This window comes from Trachemys scripta, chromosome 11 (genome assembly GCF_013100865.1).
Source record: "Trachemys scripta elegans isolate TJP31775 chromosome 11, CAS_Tse_1.0, whole genome shotgun sequence".
Classification (NCBI taxonomy): Eukaryota; Metazoa; Chordata; order Testudines; family Emydidae; genus Trachemys; species Trachemys scripta.
This window is the reverse complement of record NC_048308.1, coordinates 53415315-53433944: the sequence shown is the minus strand read 5'-3', so window position 1 is coordinate 53433944 and position 18630 is coordinate 53415315. Positions and strand designations below refer to the sequence as shown.

The 18630-nt window shown below is 40.1% G+C and overlaps 1 protein-coding gene across 5 annotated transcripts in view; it reads left to right on the top strand.

Annotated features, from left to right (window-relative positions):
- The window catches only part of HECW2 (HECT, C2 and WW domain containing E3 ubiquitin protein ligase 2), a 245333-nt gene that overhangs the window by 191426 nt on the left and 35277 nt on the right, over positions 1-18630 (top strand). For all 5 annotated transcript variants that reach the window (XM_034785543.1, XM_034785544.1, XM_034785546.1 and 2 more), the window contains 5 exons: positions 51-185; positions 4858-4960; positions 6959-7055; positions 12930-13013; positions 17176-17285. In XM_034785543.1, coding sequence (XP_034641434.1) covers positions 51-185; positions 4858-4960; positions 6959-7055; positions 12930-13013; positions 17176-17285 — 529 coding nt within the window. The remainder of the gene's footprint in view (positions 1-50; positions 186-4857; positions 4961-6958; positions 7056-12929; positions 13014-17175; positions 17286-18630) is intronic.

The window sequence follows — 18630 nt, the reverse complement described above, 5'->3', positions numbered from 1 at the left end:
ATTCTAAGTTACAATGAATGTTGACTCTGAAATCTTTTTTCCTTTTCTAGGCTTTTTTTGTTGACCACAATTCCCGCACCACCACGTTCATTGACCCACGGCTTCCCTTGCAGAGTAGCAGGCCCACTAGTGCATTAGTGCATCGACAGCACTTAACCAGACAGCGCAGCCACAGTGCTGGTGAGGTAAGCCTGAACTGCTCCTCCTGTTACTTAGCTAACAAGGATTTCAGGATCATCCAGTTTTCACATCATTCCATTCAAACATTATTTTGTCAATAGTTTAATGGTTCCGCCAGCGTGGTATCCACCTGCAAACAAAAGACGTTCTTACCTTTTGAAAAGCCTGTGATGGTCTTTATTGTACAAGGAAAGGTCTGATTTGATTATGCTAATAATCTGATAGGATTTTATCTGCTGCTATTAAATGGCAGTAACGCCATCAAACCACAGGAGGGCTCTTGAATACAGATTTCTTCACCAAACAGCAGTAGCCTGTTTTTTACTGCCACAGCAATTTACACTGACTAGGGAAGTGTCAAAGCAAGTAGGTGATTTAATTTAGAAAAACAAGTTTGTGTGCGTGCACGCCTAAATATTATACTGTTTTCCCATATATGCTATGGTACTATAGACCAAGAAAGGTAAAAATTCTTCTTACCACTGACAGAATGTCAGATAGTTAAATTTTATGGTCCATATGACATCACACTAGTAATAATAATGTAACCTTTTTAGAACATTGATTCTAAGGAGAAATGCTTAAAACCTCTTATCTATAATATAAAGAAATTCTGTAATTGGGTTCTGATTACAAAACTCTTGAACTGTATTGTTTTCACTAGAAGGCTTTGAGTCAATTATGTCCTGACAATAAGATATTTTTATGTTTATATGCATATGCAAATACTGTAGGCTAGTTCCTTGACTGTACTGAGTTTACCTTCACTGCAGGTGAGGAAAGAGGTGGGGAAGGTGGTTCTAAGCCATCTTTCCACTGCCCTCACTTAGATCTGGTCAGGGACCAACACTGCACTCAGCATAATTTAGAGGAGCTAGAGGGCTGCTCTAATTTATGCTGTCTGTGAGTAGCAACTGTGGCAGATGAGGATCTGCCGGAATGCTTCCTTACTCCTAGCATGCATTTTCCCTGCTTCCCACCCCTGATGTACCTTACTCGGGGATGGCTGGCGACAACCTGAGAATTCCCCTGCAGTGGGGGAAAACCTGTGCTGCCTCTTTAGGTCAGCTTTCTGCCCTCTACCCTCTGATACAATCTCTAATAATATGATACAGTCTGTAATTAAATTATCACAAACTGTTTGTTCTCCCCTGCTTTGTTCAGTGCACAGAGTGGAGCAGGAATAAGGCAAAGGATTGCAAGAAGTTAAGTTTTTCTCTTATGCCGAGGGCACCGGCCTGGGACTCGTGAGAGCAGGATCATCTGATCCTGACTTTGCCACAGACTTACTATGTCATGTTGGGCAAGACTCTGTTATAATGTGTATGCATATGGGACTGAATTAAAGTTGTGTGAACAATGTTAATTTTAGCATTTTCTAATTTGGGGGTACTTGATTTTTGCAATGGTTTTTTAACCTAGTCTTTGGTATATAGTGCCAACTACAGCCCCTTTTAGGGTCTAAGCATCTTGCAGGATGGGTCTTACAGTACCTATTTCTTTACACAGTACCTATTATAGCCAGAATACAAAATGATATTTGGTGATATGTTTTATTAGCCCCAGGTTGGGCATTTCTCAAAAGTGGCTAACCCAGTGGCTATGCAGGTCACCTTGAAGTAGTACTAATACAATATTTATAGCACTACACATTATTTAATTTATGCGGTATTTTAGGGAGAATTTACTTTAGAAAAATATTTTGAGCTTTAACTTTTTTATTGGCATGATCCTATCCTGACACCCATAAAGCTAGGTTTTCTTGGTTACCAGATACTGGCCTTGGTTTTTCTTAGAGTTTTGATCCCTATGTGTTTTTCATACGTGGATACATGTGCGCACCATGCTTCTGAGATTGAAGATTTCTAGCAAGTAGGGCCTGTTGGTTCACACCTGCAGAGTTGCTCTCCTTGTGCTCTGAACCAAAGGTGTAAGTGGCAGTGCAGATCAAAACCTCTCAATTTCCTTCCCACCACCGCATGGTCTGAGTCAGAAACCTCTGTGTCCACAGCTACCTCCTTCTTCATCTTAATCTGTAAATCTATATTGTAAGTAATTCTCAGTATTTTAGTATTGATGGTTTTTAGTAGCATTATAGCAGTTTTTCCCTGCATTGGGGAACTTTTTCCCCACAGACAAGGAAGATGCTCAGACTTCCAGAGTTTAAGAATTGTATCATCTGCCCCTGCTCCTTCTCAGTGAGCAACGAACACCAGCGCTACCTTTACTGCGTTGGCGAGGCTCACTTCTCTGCTCAGTGCAGCATCTGTCACTCCTTCCCTCCCCAAACCTGTGAGGATTGAAAGCTCTAGGTGAGAAAGAATCTCCTGGAGAAGGTCATGAGACCTCAGTCAGATCTGGCCTGGGTAGACCTCCCTGTACACCAAACTAAGTAGACGAGCAGCGTCCTTCCAGGCACTAGCTCAGGTGCTTAGGCAACAACTGCAAAGACCAAAGAGTCCCTTCCTAGAGTCTCATGAGATCATAGGGCACTTTCACAAGAATAAGGACAGATCCTCTTCAAATGCTGCTCCTAGAAAAAAAAATCCCTCCCCAACTCTGTCCAAATTGGGTGAGTCTTCAAGTGCAAATACTAAGGATGTAGGCCTGCTTAATTCTCCTCAACATGAGTGAAGGAGTAAGTATTGTTTTGGTACCTACTTTGGTTCTGATGCATAAGCCAAAGGATTGGCACCCACTGGCACAGTCTAAGAACTCCAGACTAAACTTTGCACCAATACTGGCCCATCTCCAGATGTACCTGACATCCGCTATAACCAGGGAGCCGCCGGATCCATCAGTCCCATCCACAATATGCCCCACACTCTGGGACGGCCTATGTCTCCCTGGAGAATATCTTCACACTCCCCATCTTCAATCTCCTCTCCTTTTGGGCCTAACCTTATTCAGCAACAGCATCACACTGGAGGAAGAAACTACATCAAAGACACGAGGTCGATCCCCTGTTCTCTCCAAGAGCCAGATTGCTTGTTTACAGGTACCGACAGCTCCAATGGTTGAACAGGAACCTGCCTTCTCATCGGCAGAGTTGGAGGCTCCAGACAAACCATTACATGCACATAAAGAGGCTAATCCTGAGAGAAGCTCTGGCAGATCTGTGTTCCACCCCATGCAGGGGATTGATGGTACCCAATGCCCTGGAGTGTCGCCCCTGACCAGCTAATCCTTCATGCTGGCATAATTGGGGACCTAGGGATCCTTACATTACACAGAAGATCCATGCAAGAATCCCTACCTACCTTCTCCTAGCTGACACTAATCGGCTCTGTTAGAGTATGAGGGAGGAGAGTATGTGATGGATCCGATGGTCCTGATGGGGCTGTCTCTTCCTCCATTCCAAATGAGGCAATAATTCAATCTTCCCACATTATTCCATCTTCAACACATTATTCCATCCCCACTTGATGATCACAGGCAATATCAAGAGCTCTTACAGCTATCTTTGTCTTCTTAAAGCCACTACATCAAGGATCTAATCTCGCATCTAAGCAAACTACCCTTGTTGAAGGAAAACTAATGCTTAATGGAAAAAACCTCAAAATATTTTCTTTTGCCTTGTCTATCCAAAAGTGTTGATTTTTAACATCCGATCTTGTTTTAGATTGAGAACCCCTAAAACAAAAACATATTTGAAGGAAATTCTTTTAATCAGAAGAGGAACTAGAACACTGAGCTGGAGCTAACAACAACACCACTCCTCAACTTTACGCTTTCCAGCAATTCAATATCTACAAACGAAAAGGTCTTTCCTTTTCTCATAGAGAGAGTACTATTCAGAGAGCACAAAAATGTTGGGAGACATCTCAGGGCTTTTAGTCCTTTATGGTTCTAGAGGCTAGACACAGCACTGTAATGCAGCACTGCTATTGTTTGGTCTTAGGGAGTGAGACCTTGGGAATACAGTCAGATGCAGTATCTCTGCATGGAGGGGTTCAGCAGCACACATAATGGCTGAGTGGGATGAAAAGGAGATTGAGCAAATGGCGTAGTAGTAATAATAATTTAAAGCAAAAAATAATGGTAATGCAATAAGATCAAGCCCACAAAAGCCAGAAAATTGAAGAAGTTGCTCTGACATTATGGTCACTACTAGGAATCACTTTAAAGTATCACTTTTCTGTGAAAAATAATTCTGTTCAAATAACACCTTCTTGCTCCCTGTGTGAGTTCAGAGTCCTATCTGTTCTCTTTGGTGATAGTACTAAAACAAGCTTATTTTGTACCCACTAGACCCTACACAGCTGAAAGAGAGTGAGCTGGATTCTAGTGCTTTTCTAAGGCCTTGGCTACACTCAGGACTTCCCAGCGCTGCCGTGGCAGCGCTGTGAAGCGCGAGTGTAGTCGCACCGCCAGCGCTGCGAGAGCTCTCTCACAGCGCTGTATGTACTCCACCTCTCCAAGGGGAATAGCTTGCAGCGCTGCAGGCTCTGATTACACTGGCGCTTTACAGCGCTGTACTCGCTGCAGTCAGGGAGGCGTTTTCACACCCCTGAGCTCAGCAAGTTGCAGCGCTGTACAGCGCCAGTGTAACCAAGGCCTAAGTCATCATGAAAATTGTTTCCAGTCTGCTAGATCTAGGCCAGGATGAAGAAGGTTAATTTGTTTTTTGTTTTGTTTTTTGCTTGCTGCTGTCCATAATTACTACTGTACTTTTAGGTAGGAGAGGATGCCCGTCATTCAGGACCACCAGTTCTACCAAGACCGTCCAGCACGTTTAATACAGTCAGCAGGGCTCAGTACCAGGACATGGTTCCAGTGGGTATGTCAGGACTTGGAGTTCTCTTGAGGGAAGTGTACTTTGATTTAACTGTGCATGTCAGTGTGGGTTTTTCTTATTTTTGCTTCTACTGTATGTTATGGCTAACTCTATCCATTATCATTCCCTATCATGGAATTTCAATTTGTGTGTGTAATAGTGAAGAACTTCCAGGCATGACCAATTTATTAATACCAAAATGTTTGCTAGTTAATGCAAAGGGTTTCTTGCATTAAATTTTCTAATTAATTTCCCCTCAGAAGTAACTAGAAGAGTTACAAATAGAGGGCCAGACTCTGTATTGACCTGGACCCTATGTCGTCCCATTAATTTCAATACAAATATTAGACTTTTATTTCAGAGGGCTTCCATGAGGTGTGAGTCAACTCAAAATTGGTCAATAGCCTACATTTTGTTCTCAGTTATACACACACAAAAGCCTTTTGACATCAGTGCCACTAAGAAAATAATTTGGTGCACTGAATTAACAGGCATTGTGCAAAAAATCATGATTGGTTAATTTGTTTGATCTTTGATTAATAGCATGGTTACTTGACAGTCACCACAAATTTAAACTCCTTTCACTTGCTATGGACACTGCATATTTTTCAGGTTCAGCATTTGGTGATGTTTTGAACAAAGATACTTTTAATTGCTGTTTAATAATTGACAGTGGAACGGGCACAAACACTTTGAGTGGGCCCTCACTTCATAGACCAAACCACTTTAGAGACATGAGTAAATATAAAATATTTATGTAATGTTTTCTTTGTGATAGAATAAACAGTAAAAATAAATACATCAACGAAGAGATGGTCAGTGCCAACCACGTTTCAATAGCTTTTCATTACTTTTGATTGTAGTATTTGTCAGACCTTCTTAGAAGTTTCACTAGTGACTGCATCTTACTCCTGTATGGCATAATACAAGTTGACTGCCAATCCGTCCAGCAGTAGGATTGCTGTTGTCATCAGAAATGTGTGAATATGCGTAAACCATGTGTGTTCAAATACACATGCTGCAGAGCAGGAAGAGAAAATGATGCATTATGTTGTAATGCAACACATCATAATCATGGGTATTGGGAAGGAAGTTGTCATTCCCAGTGACAGAACAGGGGAGTTATAAAAGCATATGATAATAGTAGAATATTTCTTGCCAGATAAAACTATGTGAAGGTAGGTCAAATTGCCATACCAACATTGACAGTGTCCTTATGAATTTTTTTATTGATCGTTTTATTCCTTTCTCATTCTGATATTACAAAAAGGAAGAGGAATAAAATCTATGAAGCTTTGAGTCTCTCTTGAAAGCAAAAATAAGGAAATTCACCATTAAGGCAGAAAAGCTGGCTAATAACCTTGTAATTCTAAACCCTTATGGTACACAATGACAATACCTAGGCAAAGTGGCATGAGTTAAGGCTGGTATGGAAGCCTAGATTTTCAGCCTTATGTGTGAAGATATTACTTTTGTGAGACCATATCAGATCCTTAATATGAGTAAAACAAATAATTATTTTTCAGAATAGTTGGAAGCAGGGAGAGGAAAAAGCAAAACAAAAATACCCGCACGTTAATGTGTAGCCAATAAGAAGCACATGTAATTTACTATTATGTTTTCACCTGGTCTAAGAAATAGAAAATAAGGCCCCCTACACTTCATTCATATATGTTCCAGGTTGACATGAGCTGAGGCTGTATGTGATGAAATATTATAATACTTTGAATTCTTAAAAAAGGCACATTAACATCTGATAGTGTTTTAATCTAAAATTTTATTCATAATAAAGCTGACCATGTATATCCAAATTCAAAAACCAGCACCAGCCTTTAGGCTAAAAATGTAATGAATAGATTGTATTAATGTCGTAAATAAAAAGATTATGAATATAAAGACATAATTCCATTATTATCATTATTATTCAGAAGTTACAAAAATATGATGCTGTTTTTCAAATGCACCTGTTTGCAGTAAGCTGTTTTCGGTTGCCACTTACAGCCTACAACGACAAGATTGTCGCATTTCTGCGACAGCCCAATATCTTTGAAATTCTACAAGAGCGTCAACCAGATCTTACCAGGAATCCTTCACTCAGGTAATGATGTTGATTCTGTTCTCCAGCTTTACTTTCAACTGACAGTCCCGTTTCAGATCAGACAATCAATTAGTATTCTTTTTTTCTGGCAAAGTTTGCAGTATTAAAAAAAAAAAAAGGCACATTACTTGCTGGCTGGCTGTCCATTGGTCATTTATAAACTTAAACTCTCTCCTTCCTCCCTCCCTGTCTCCCCCCAGGCCTCCACACACAAAAAAATCCCCAAATCTTCTGTAATTTCAGCCTGTCAGAAACAAGCTTACTCAAAGAATTGAAGGAAACATTCCGTTAATGTGCTGTTATGTAGTGGCCTTGGACCTTTGCAATAGTGCAGTTACGCTCTTTCAAGATCTTGCACACATGCATCCAGCCAGTCAGCTGCAAGGCCATAAATAGCGCACTTCAGTCTCATCTCCATGTCTTCTCATTTGGTTCTCTGCTCAGCTCCTCAGCCATCGTCAGGTGGTGTCCAAGTAGGGCAAGTTTTCCCACGCTGGGGAGGGATGCAGGGGAAAGAAAAGGAATAGTAGGAGCAGGTGAAACTGCATGGATCTGTCCTTCCTTCCTTCCCCCCACTCCCACTGCAAATGTGGCCATGGGCACCTTTGTGCAAACCCCAGCTCCTCAAAAGGTTTACCTGATTCCTCCCCCTGTTCTTAAACTGCAGCTGACAAACTGGTCTTCTCTTCTCTGCTCCCTTAGCACTCTTCCTAACCACATTAGCGCATGTGGCCTGGCTCCCAGAGCCACCAACGAAATCTGCCATTGGCTGCAACACGTAGCCTTGGGCAACCAAGGAAGTGGGAAGAGAGTGTGTGCGTGTGAATAATAATTTTCAGTGAGAAACAGGGAAGAAGAGAATAATGCAAACAAAAAGGGATGGGATGAGCAAACCCATGCTAGGCAGGCAGGGGAGAAAGTGAGCATAGATGGACAACTCAGGGTGCTGGGGCATGGAGCAAGGGGAATGGGAGCTGGAAGAGGATGTTGCTAGCCTGCCATTCCATTACAAAGACAGAGTATCTAGGGGGGAAAAAGGTTGGAGCTACTGACATAGGATATCTCCAGAAATCACAGAATCTCACTGACAGGCAGGCAGGCAAGATGTGGCCATTGGTGGTGCTGAGTATGTGTAGGTCCATGGGTCTGAGGCATTCAGATAGAAAGGCGTTGGTTGGGGCTCTGCTCATCTTTCTTGATGTATACTGTAGGGTTCTTCCTAAACCTAGAGTTGGCCCTGCTTTTTTGGATAAGTTCAAGCAGCAATATCTATTTAGCATGTTTAGAGTTGCACAGATGGTTTAGGAACAGACCAGTATAGTTCTTGTGCAGCCCCACAAGATACATAGTATGTTATGAAAGATGCTTTATAATATTATATGGTGATTACAATATTATATAGCACAGGTAGACTATAACTGATACAGGGTGAAATTCACCCCTGTGCAGAGGGTCAGCACAAAGCCACTAAGTCCTCCTTACACACGTGATTAATTTTTAAGAGCATGAGTAGTCCTGTTGATGTCAATGGGATTACTAATATGCGTAAATTAAGCATATAGTTAAGTGCTCTGCTGGACTGAAGTCTAAGGGTTTAGCACATTGCAGAACTGAGCTTTAAATCCCTCATAAAAATGCTGGACTTGTATAGGTCTTAGGCTGACCCTTTTCACAGGAGTGAATTTCACCCTTGGAGTATGGGGTATACCTATTTCGTAATTCAAGTATATGTTGCTTAGCTGTAAAACTAACTCGCTGTTAACATGGGAATTAGAAATTGGTGTTCAAATGAATGTTTTCAGAACTATCTTGGACACGCTACTGTTGAAAAATGTGTTAGTTCATTGCCACACATCTATCATTATGGTGGTTATGTAGATTTTGATCTCATCGTACGCTCTGGCTGCCAATGCAGTGCTCTCACTTCCCAGAGTCAGAGTCTCGCGTGTTCTAACAGCCTGATCAGTATGTGCTGGCACAACGGCTCCCACTACTTATCTGCCTCCTTTTCTGTGCAGTGATACATAGGGTATGAGTGCACAGCAATTAGAGGTGTGACTGCAGCACGTGTAGCTGAAGTAGTTGGCAGTGAAGCCGCAGCAGCACACACTGTACACTTGAGTGGCTGGCCCGTGCTGCTGTCCATGCTGCCACAGCTTCACTGTTGTTGTTGGAGCTAGCTAGATCAAAGCTAGCTCAGGTATGTCTGCACATGCAGCAGTCAAACCTCTGCTTGTAATGTAGACATGCTCTTAGTGACCCTGCTTCCTGCATGCCCTGCAAGTTCTCAAAACTCAGCCATCTATCCTGGTTTGCAGTTTCCCTGAGCTTCGTGTCCTAACAAATAGACAGATGACTGATTTATCCTCTGAATAAGTACTGGCTGACAACCCTGAAATCAAGTGCCAACAAAATTCACACTTTCCAGAAAATTGAGGGAGGAGGAAAATTAAAACCCCGCAGATCTCAGCCTGTCAGTGTTTTCTGTTTGTACCCATATTATTATGCAGAAGGCTGGTCTCATTTGAATTGTGTTAAACACATGAACAAGCCAATCCATCAGGTAATAAAATAAAACCAACTTCTGGTTTTCCCCTGAGGTTCTTGGCTTCAGTTACTCCAATAGCAACAGCCCCAATGTCTATTTTCCCCTTAATTTCTGCCCTGTTTTACTCACTTTGCAAATCAGAAGATGTTCAAAGGATTATTGACACTATCAGATTATGCTTCTTATAGTATCTTGGATCCTGGATCATAGCATCAGAGCAAGCTAGCAGCTGGGACCTTGTCAGGATCAGTTAGTTTACAGCTTAAAATTACAGACCAAGGGTAAGAAAGGTGTTAGTGTATGCCAGTAGATAGAATTCATTACTCACTAGGTACAGTTTGTCCCTGCTGATATCCCTATAGTAACTAGAATGAAGAAATGCGTCTCTTATGTGCCTTAGCAGAGGGATGGAGGATTTTATTGAATAGAGGACCATGATTCTTTGCTCAGTGTAGTTGGTTTGAGAGGATACACTGCATGGCTAGATCTTTGCTCTCTTGCTCCTTGAAGTTATGATGCTTGGTTAAGAATTAGCTGCCTTCCTTCTCCCCCTAGCCCCTACTCCCACATTCTTAAAACTGTATCTCACACCGTTTTTATAGGACTGACACTTCCATCACATCACTGCGTATTTTTTATGAAGGTGCCGCTACCTGTTTTCCTAGTTAGCTCTTTAAGGCCCTGATTCAGCAAAATACTTGAGCATGTGCCTAATTTGAAACATGTGACACTGAGTAGAGCTATTGAAGTCACTTAAAGTTAGGCACATGCCTAATTACCTTGCTGAATTAAGGCCTATGGGGGGTGATGATTAATGGTGTGTGCATGGCCAGCATGCACTCCTGGGACTGTGTTGTATTTGTTTGTTCTATTATCAAAGGGGCATGTTGAGTTTAATTCTTATGGAAGTTTAAAAATAAATCAGATCTTGGATTACCTTTGTTTTAATACATGTGCACACAGTTGGACAGTATGTAAATAACTGAGCATGTTGTTATTGACATTCACTTCTCCATAGCTAGGGGTTATAAATTACTTCCAGTTGTACAGCAGCTCTTTTCTGGATTGGCTGGACTCTCTCTCTCTCTCTGACTCTTATGGGGGTGGCAGGACATTACTGGGCTTTCTCTGGTGTTTCCCTAGTAGACGTGCAGGGCTTGAACTGCATTTTATGTATTTTCCCTGGTGTCTTTGCTTTAGCTGGTGCTTTTGATGAGGAGTTTTGGGCCAACCCGTGTGTGTCGGTAGTAGGAGGCAACAGCTCTTGTGGTTTGAATTTCTTCTCTTGTCTGTGGCTTTAATTGGTTTGTGTCTGAAATGTGCTGGTTTACTGCTGGAAAGTTTTTACTGTTGTTTTTCTGAGGAAGTGATAGTTCCTGGAGGGATTTTTTGTTGCTTTCTGAAGGTACAGCAATTGTTTTGGTTTTTAAACATGCACATTGCTTGCTCGCTCACTTGGAAATTCCAGCCCCATTGAAGTCAGTGGCAAAGTTCCTATTCCCAGGAAGGCCAGGATTTCATCCTTTTTTATTTCTGACCTGACTTCTAGTGCTGCTACTGCTATAGCTTCATCTTGTTTCCTCTTCTCTGCATCTCCAGTGCTCTCATCTTCCTCTCTGATTGCCTCACCATATCCCTTTATCAACTTTTGCTTCTCTTCCTCACCATTTCTGGTCATGTGAACACTACTTCATACTCTTTCCTACCACCTCCCCTGTCGTTCCTCCTACCTTTCCTCCCTGCCCTCATAAATCTTATGCTCCCAAGTATGTTTACTCTTCTTTCTCCTCTGCCTTGCTCCTTTTCACCTTCAGATGTTATACAGGTTCCTAGGCCCCTTATTCTTGTTCTCCCATCCTCAATCCCGTCTTCTTTCCTTGCATTCCGTATTTAATGCACCTAACTTTGTTCCCATCCTTTTGTTCTTTTCCCCTCCTTCTCAAAAGCTGTGTTCGTTTTCTCTCTCTCTCTCTCTGCCATTTTTAGCCCCCTGTCTGCCTCCCTCTATATTCTTTGCCTTCACTTAAATCTGGCTGTCTCCTTGTGACTTTCTGTGGCCATCCTCTGGCAGAGTCATAGAATCACCTTTCCTCTTCTCCTTCCAACAGCTTCTCTTCTTCTGAGGTCCATCTAGCCAACCTTCTACTACTGTTCAAGCTGTTGTCATCTTCCATCCTGCCTCAGTTGTTCTCTTTGATGGGCCTCATGCCTGATTCTGAACAATTTCAGCTTTTACGTTGATGATCCCTCCATCTCCCTGCTGAAATCTCTGGCCTTGTTTCCTCCTATTGATGCTCCCCAGTTCCTTTGATCTATAGCTTCTCTCCCACCAGGGGCCCATGGGAGGCCACCACAGCCCCAAAAGTGGCCATGTATCTAAGGTTGCTGGGGATGTGCAGAATCAGCACATCCCATTAATAGCTTGGTGCAAACGCAATCACCCAGTCTTCAGGAGAGGCCAGTGGTGAACTCTTACCCCAGAGTGCAACAGATTTCACTGGTATAGAGAGGTGTAACTTCTGAAGCTGGTTCAAGGTCTTGTTCTCCTGACTCTGTTGCAGTTAAGTAACACATACACTTCACTCACCCACCCCCCAATAATTGTTTTATTCAAAGACATGCATCTGGGGATTTTAATCTGCGTACAGCCTAAAAATCAGTGGCATGCATAGAACACAGAATAGTGACTGACTTGAATTGGGAGGTGGAGGAGGGAAGTGTGCGGGGGTGGAGGGAAGTATGCGGGGATGGGGGCCAGGGGGAGGGCTGGGAGAAAGGGATTGATGTATGCATTCACACATCAGAAGGCCTTTCTGGAAGATTTGTAAGTGCAGTGTTGTACATAAAACCTACTTTAAAAAGCACGAATGAGCTGTAACATACAGCTTGAATTTGTACTAAAAGGGGAAGGGGAGAGGAAAGGAGTCGGAGAGTACTACTTTAAGCAGTTCACTTTCAGAATAGCAATGTCCTCCCACAGGGCTCTGTCTGCTGCTTTGAATTCAGGGCCACAACTGATACTAACTTGAGGGATTGATTTTTATTGGTTGGATGGCTGTGTTACCTGAAGCAGACCGAGCATTTTACAGATGAGGGCAACAGGAGAATCATTATTCTGAACAAATTAGGTTGGCTTTTCTTTTTTTGGTTGTAAGATTGTATTGCTCACATGGACATGGTGTGGCAGGAAAAAAAATGGTGTCTGAAATACAGAGGCATAACCCAGAGGTCTACTTGATATATCCAGCATTTTTTCTTGTTGCCCTGGTGTACATTGGTGCCTTATTTGCAAAAGATGTTTTGGAACTCTTCCTTTGCTTAAACAGGGAGAAGATCCAGTTTATCCGGACAGAGGGAACACCTGGACTAGTGCGTCTATCCAGTGATGCAGACCTTGTCATGTTACTAAGGTAGGTAGCAGGGCTTCATAATGGGCGGTTAGGAATATGCTGTGAACAGCTGGTGAAGTGCCTTTCTGTGTATTATGTGTACTGACTAGGTGACCTACATGTCTCCCCTTCAGTTCTCAGAATTGCATCTGGGGGAGCTGCAGCAGAGGATTCAGACTCTTGATTTTCCCAGTGCTGAGATTCCAGATGTCGGTTATTAGCAGGGAGATCACATTTTCCATAGCAGTGCAGAAAAGTGATTATCCCTGCAGGAAGGAGGGGGTAAAAGAGTACAATCCTGCAAGTAGAATTTAAACCCAATTACAGTCCACGCTACTATATGAATCTCTTGCAAGGAAAAGAATAAATGGGCTTGTCCTGATTGCCCTAAATTGTTCAGTTATAGTCGTCATTAGAAGGACAGAGATTTATATAGATCAGTACAGTTTGAAAGTCCCTGCTCTGTGCTCCTTCAAGTGTATTTTCTGTTTAGCTCTGTGATTTGCAAGTACCAAGTTTTTGGAAGTTAGCACTTGATATGATTCTGTTATTTGAGCTGAACACTACACTGTCTGTCTTTCAACTATGCTGACAGCTTTTGCTCACTTTGTTGATGGGATGATTTCACTTTTTAGGAGTGGGGAATTGTCCCTTTAGTGTCTCCCACTTCAGCATTAGCTCAGAAAAGAGAGACAAGGTAGGAGAGGTAATATCTTTTATTGGACTAACGTCTGTTGGTGAGAGAGACAAAATTTCAAGCTTACAAAGAGCTCTTCTTTAGGTCTTCAGACCTGTGTAAACTTGAAAGCTTGTCTCTCTCACCAACAAAAGTTGGTCTGATAAGAGGTATTACCTCACACATCTTCTCTCTCTAATCCTAGGACCAATATGGCTACAACACTGCATACCCAGAAAGACAGGCACTGAGAGTAGCGTCTTTCTTATGTCCGACACGTATGCTCATTCAGGATGTAAGTGTGATAGAGAAAAAACTGTTTTTCAGGGAAAATCTAATATGTCTTTAGAAAAAAGTTTTAAATGTAATGTTAAAAATAGTCTAAATTATGAAGTGTCAGCATTAATATAATTGTTATTTGGGGGTGACATTGCATGAACATAATGGTCCTTTTTGACCTTAAAATCTGTGAATTAATTAAAAGCTGTTTGAGTCTGAAACTGTGCTGATGCTATTTAAAGAAAAAATAAAAAGAATAGAAGACAACAAAACTCTAGGATTTTTTATTGGTACATAATACATGAAGAGGTCACAGGTTTTACAGAGAGAAACCGAGGTTCAGTTCTATTTCTGTTTTAAATAGACATGATGTAAATCATTTTGTCATTGCTGCTTGAATGTATTTGTCTGTTAATCTGTAAATTCTGCTAATACCGAAGACTTCAAGTAATTCTTATAATGGAAATACAATAGTTTGATACTATATTGATATCTCTCTTTTGTGGAAAACACATAATTTAAAAAATTCAAAAAGACAAAGAGCACCACCACAAAAATGTACAAAACCAAATATTTTATTTTTTCAGATTTTATTTACTTAACACACTTCTTAAAATCATATGTTTACAATGATTTTCTCTTAGTTTAACTATTAAGAGATTTGATCTGTGATTAGCCTTTTCAGTTCTAATAATAATCATTGTACTCAGGAAATGCATTATTGAATATATGATTTCTGTGTTTCCGTTGGTTCCCAAGAGCCTCAGTGCTGTACCTCAGAGCTCACTAAGCTGTGTTGAATTATTCAGTAAGTTAGCTATAGGGTGATAGTAAATATTGATGTAACAGCAGAGATGGGGTAGTTTAAAACAGTAATTTAGTGTCTGTGCCTGATTTCTTATTTTAGAGTTAAACAGAAAAAATAATTATAAAATGTTCTAGCAGGAGCAAGATTGTGATGTTTCTCTATGCATCCTTGTCTTTACTGCATTCAAAATTTTTTACTGCTGAAGAATTTTCTTACTGCTGGAGAACATTACACAAATTTCAGCTGAATATAAACTCTTTTCTATATAGGGAAAGAAGGTGCCTTAGTTAAAATAGCCTGAGAATAACTGATGTAACACAATATTCTGTTTCAGAGATGGGGTTCCTAGAAGGAGATAATTTGCACTTTGAGCTTGTAAACATACCAGTAGGCTATATCCTATGCAGTTCTAGTTTTATCTTGATAATCTAAACACAAATCAGGTTCTTAATTTATTCCCCCATTGAACCAGTTTTTTCAGATTTTATCCACACTTGAAGAGCATAGGTCAACTTTTCTCTGTGAAAAAACATATTATAAACTGCAGATGATTTTTTAGGAGTGCAAAAATATTATCAGTAAATATCCATTCCAAAAAAACTCCCCAACCACTCTCAAAGAACTATTGCTGGTATCTGTAATGAACATATTTGATATGAAATCTGTTTCATTTTAACCAGTTAAATTACTATATCACTCAGAAATGAGAAAATCACAAGAGAATGATGTATTGAACAGTCTAACGCTTGAAAATAAAGATTGTCATTTAACTAGTTGATTCAATGTGTATGCGTTGTAGTAACATCCAGCAGCTATGCTATTTCATATTTTATTTTATATATATATTTAGTATGTACAAATATTATAAATGTGTCTGCTTTGGATGTTATGTTCTTACCAAATTGGAAAAAATCAATGAGATTTAGAGATATGCAAACATTCCATACATTGTCTGTGAATTAGGGTTATCAATTAATTGCAGTTAACTTAAGCGATTAATGCTATTTAAAGAAATAGTCGTAATTAACTGCAATTTTAACCACACTGTTTAAACAATAATAGAATACCAGTTTAAATTTATTATAAATATTTTTGGATTTTTTTTTTTACATTTTCCAATATATTGATTTCAGTTACAAAACAGAATACAAAGTGTACAGTGCTCACTTTATATTATTTTTTATTACAAATATTTGCACTATAAAAATGATGAACAAAAGAAATAGTATTTTTCAGTTCACCTCAGACAAGTACTGTAGTGCAGTCTCTTTATCGTGAAAGTGCAACTTACAAATGTAGAATTATTATTTTACATAACTTCACTCAAAAACAAAACAATGTAAAACTTTAGAGCCTTCCAGTCCACTCAGTCCTACTTCTTGTTCAGCCAATCACTAGGACAGACAAGTTTGTTTACATTTGCAGGAGATAATGCTGCCACCTTCTTATTTACAATGTCACCTGAAAGTGAGAACAGGCGTTCATGTGGCATTGTTGTAGCGGGCGTTGTAAGGTATTTACTTGCCAGATATTCTAAACTTTCATATGCCCCTTCATACTTTGACCACTATTCTAGAGGACATGCTTCCATACTGAATTTAAATTGGTATTCTGTTATTGTTTAACAATGCAATTAAAAGTCTAATTAATCACAACTATTTTTAATCTCACAATTAATTGTGATTATTTTTAATTGTTTTACAGTCCTACTATGAACTATTAAATGGTATCTAAATTATAGATTATTTCAATGTTTCAGGCTGTGAAAGTTATACTGTACTTCCTAGAAAACATTTTAAAATCACAGAAAAATAGGTGAGGCATACTGAAGCCTAACCTGGTGAAAACTGTATATGATCCATTTTTCTCTGTGCCTGACGTGTTAAGTAAGAATAAACAAAGCATTAATTCCTAATAGACTAATGTGTATATTGTTCAATTCACTAAGCCAATTCACACATGATTGATTACACCAGAAGTTCAGAGTATTTGTCTCTGTTCTTATGTATAGTATTACACATCTTTGTACAGGAAAGTGCCATGAATGTTAATGGTGTGTTGGCAGGGAAAATGTATAAGCAAAAGTATAAAACAATGCAACTTTTAAAGGGTTCATTAAATACCTGGACCTTAGTTTTGAAAACAAATACGTCATCACATTGCGATGTCACACATAACACTAGGAACTGTGACTTCCCAGTCACTTGCAAGATGCCAGTCCTTGTTATACAGAGATAACATTGAAAGAAGGGCAACAAACCCCTGCTTTTTTGCATTCTGAGCATGTGCATGGGAGATAGGTGAGTGAGTTTCTAAAAACCAGACTGGCTTTGAAGGCCACAGATATTACTAGAAAGTAGAACATATCCTTGGCTCAGATAAACATCTTCTGTCTTCTCCTGTTTGCTCCTTTTTACCAGTTTGTTCGAAGAAGAAATAATGTCATACGTGCCGCCACATGCCTTACTTCATCCCAGTTATTGCCAGTCCCCAAGAGGTTCTCCAGTATCCTCACCTCAGAACTCTCCAGGTAAATTTTGTTGAATTTTACAGTGGGATCTTTAGGGAGCAATTCCAGATACTTAGTGTGGACCAAATAAGACCAGGGAATAAGAGTTTTGTCATTGACTTCACCAAGACCAGGATTTTACCCTCTGAACAAAAGCAGTAAAGGATTTCTTTGGCAGTCGGATGACTTTTTCTGTAATTACTTCATTACATTGACAGATTTAGTTCTGCATGATGTTTCTCAGAAGAGCCCTTTTTGTAAGACATGAAAGTCTTTCCAGAGGTCCTAGACAGGGAGATCATGAGAATCCACTGTAGTCCAACAGAGGTTGAAGTTGCATGACAAAAGTATACAAATAATGTAAATGCATCATCATTATTTACTCTCCAATTCCGAAGAGTGTAGTCTCATTTTCATATGCAGTAGGAACATATAGCTATGTTTATGGGGTTTATTTTCCATGATTTTTGCTCTTTAATCTGTAAATAATATCTAAATGACTTGTATTTATTGGAAGTCGTAGCACTGCTGATCTGATTGCAGAGGTTTATTTGATGGATTCTTACAGGCTATAGTGTCTTGGTGGCCTTTTGAAATAAGTTGGTGTTCTCAGTCCAGCTCTGGTAGGGTTCCTCATCACAAAACCCACCACTGAAAGTGGTGGTAATTGGCACTCTTGTAAGCATTTTCACAAGAGTAGTTAAGGATTGAAGTCCTGACCCAGCAAAGCACTTAAGCCCAGGCTTAGCTTTAAGCATGTGAGTAGTCCCATTGACTTCACAACACAAATGAGGAAACTAAAATACCCTGTCGCCCTGAGAGATGATCTTTCCAGTTCAGGGTCTTGGAGAGTGTGCTGTAGCTTACACTGCCACTGCCCATGCAGTACAAAATCTATAGAACAGCCTGTAGAGATGTCAGTATAGCATCTTTCATGAGCACTAAGATTTACTTTAAAAACATTGTTTGAAACATATTTTTGAAAAGGAAAATTGGGAAAAAAAATTCATTGGTGGTATTCTTGTTCTTAAAGGGGAAATAATAGTACACTATTCAGATGGGTCTGCTTCTTATTTTCTTGCAAGGCCTGGGAAGTTTACTTAATACTGCTGTACAAAATTTTTCAATGGGTTTGGGAATTTTCTTTGCAAACAAATTGAAATAAAACAGTTGTATGGCAGCTTCAAACCATAGGCCTGCTATTAACAAGGATAACCTTTTAAAAAAACAAAGTGCCTGAATCACCTTTGAAAATGGGACTTAGGCACCTAAGTAATTTTAGCACCTCTGAACATTTTACTCTTACTGTACACAGGACACAGTGGCCTAGTAACTGCTGTAATCCCCCCAAAGTATTAGTTTAATC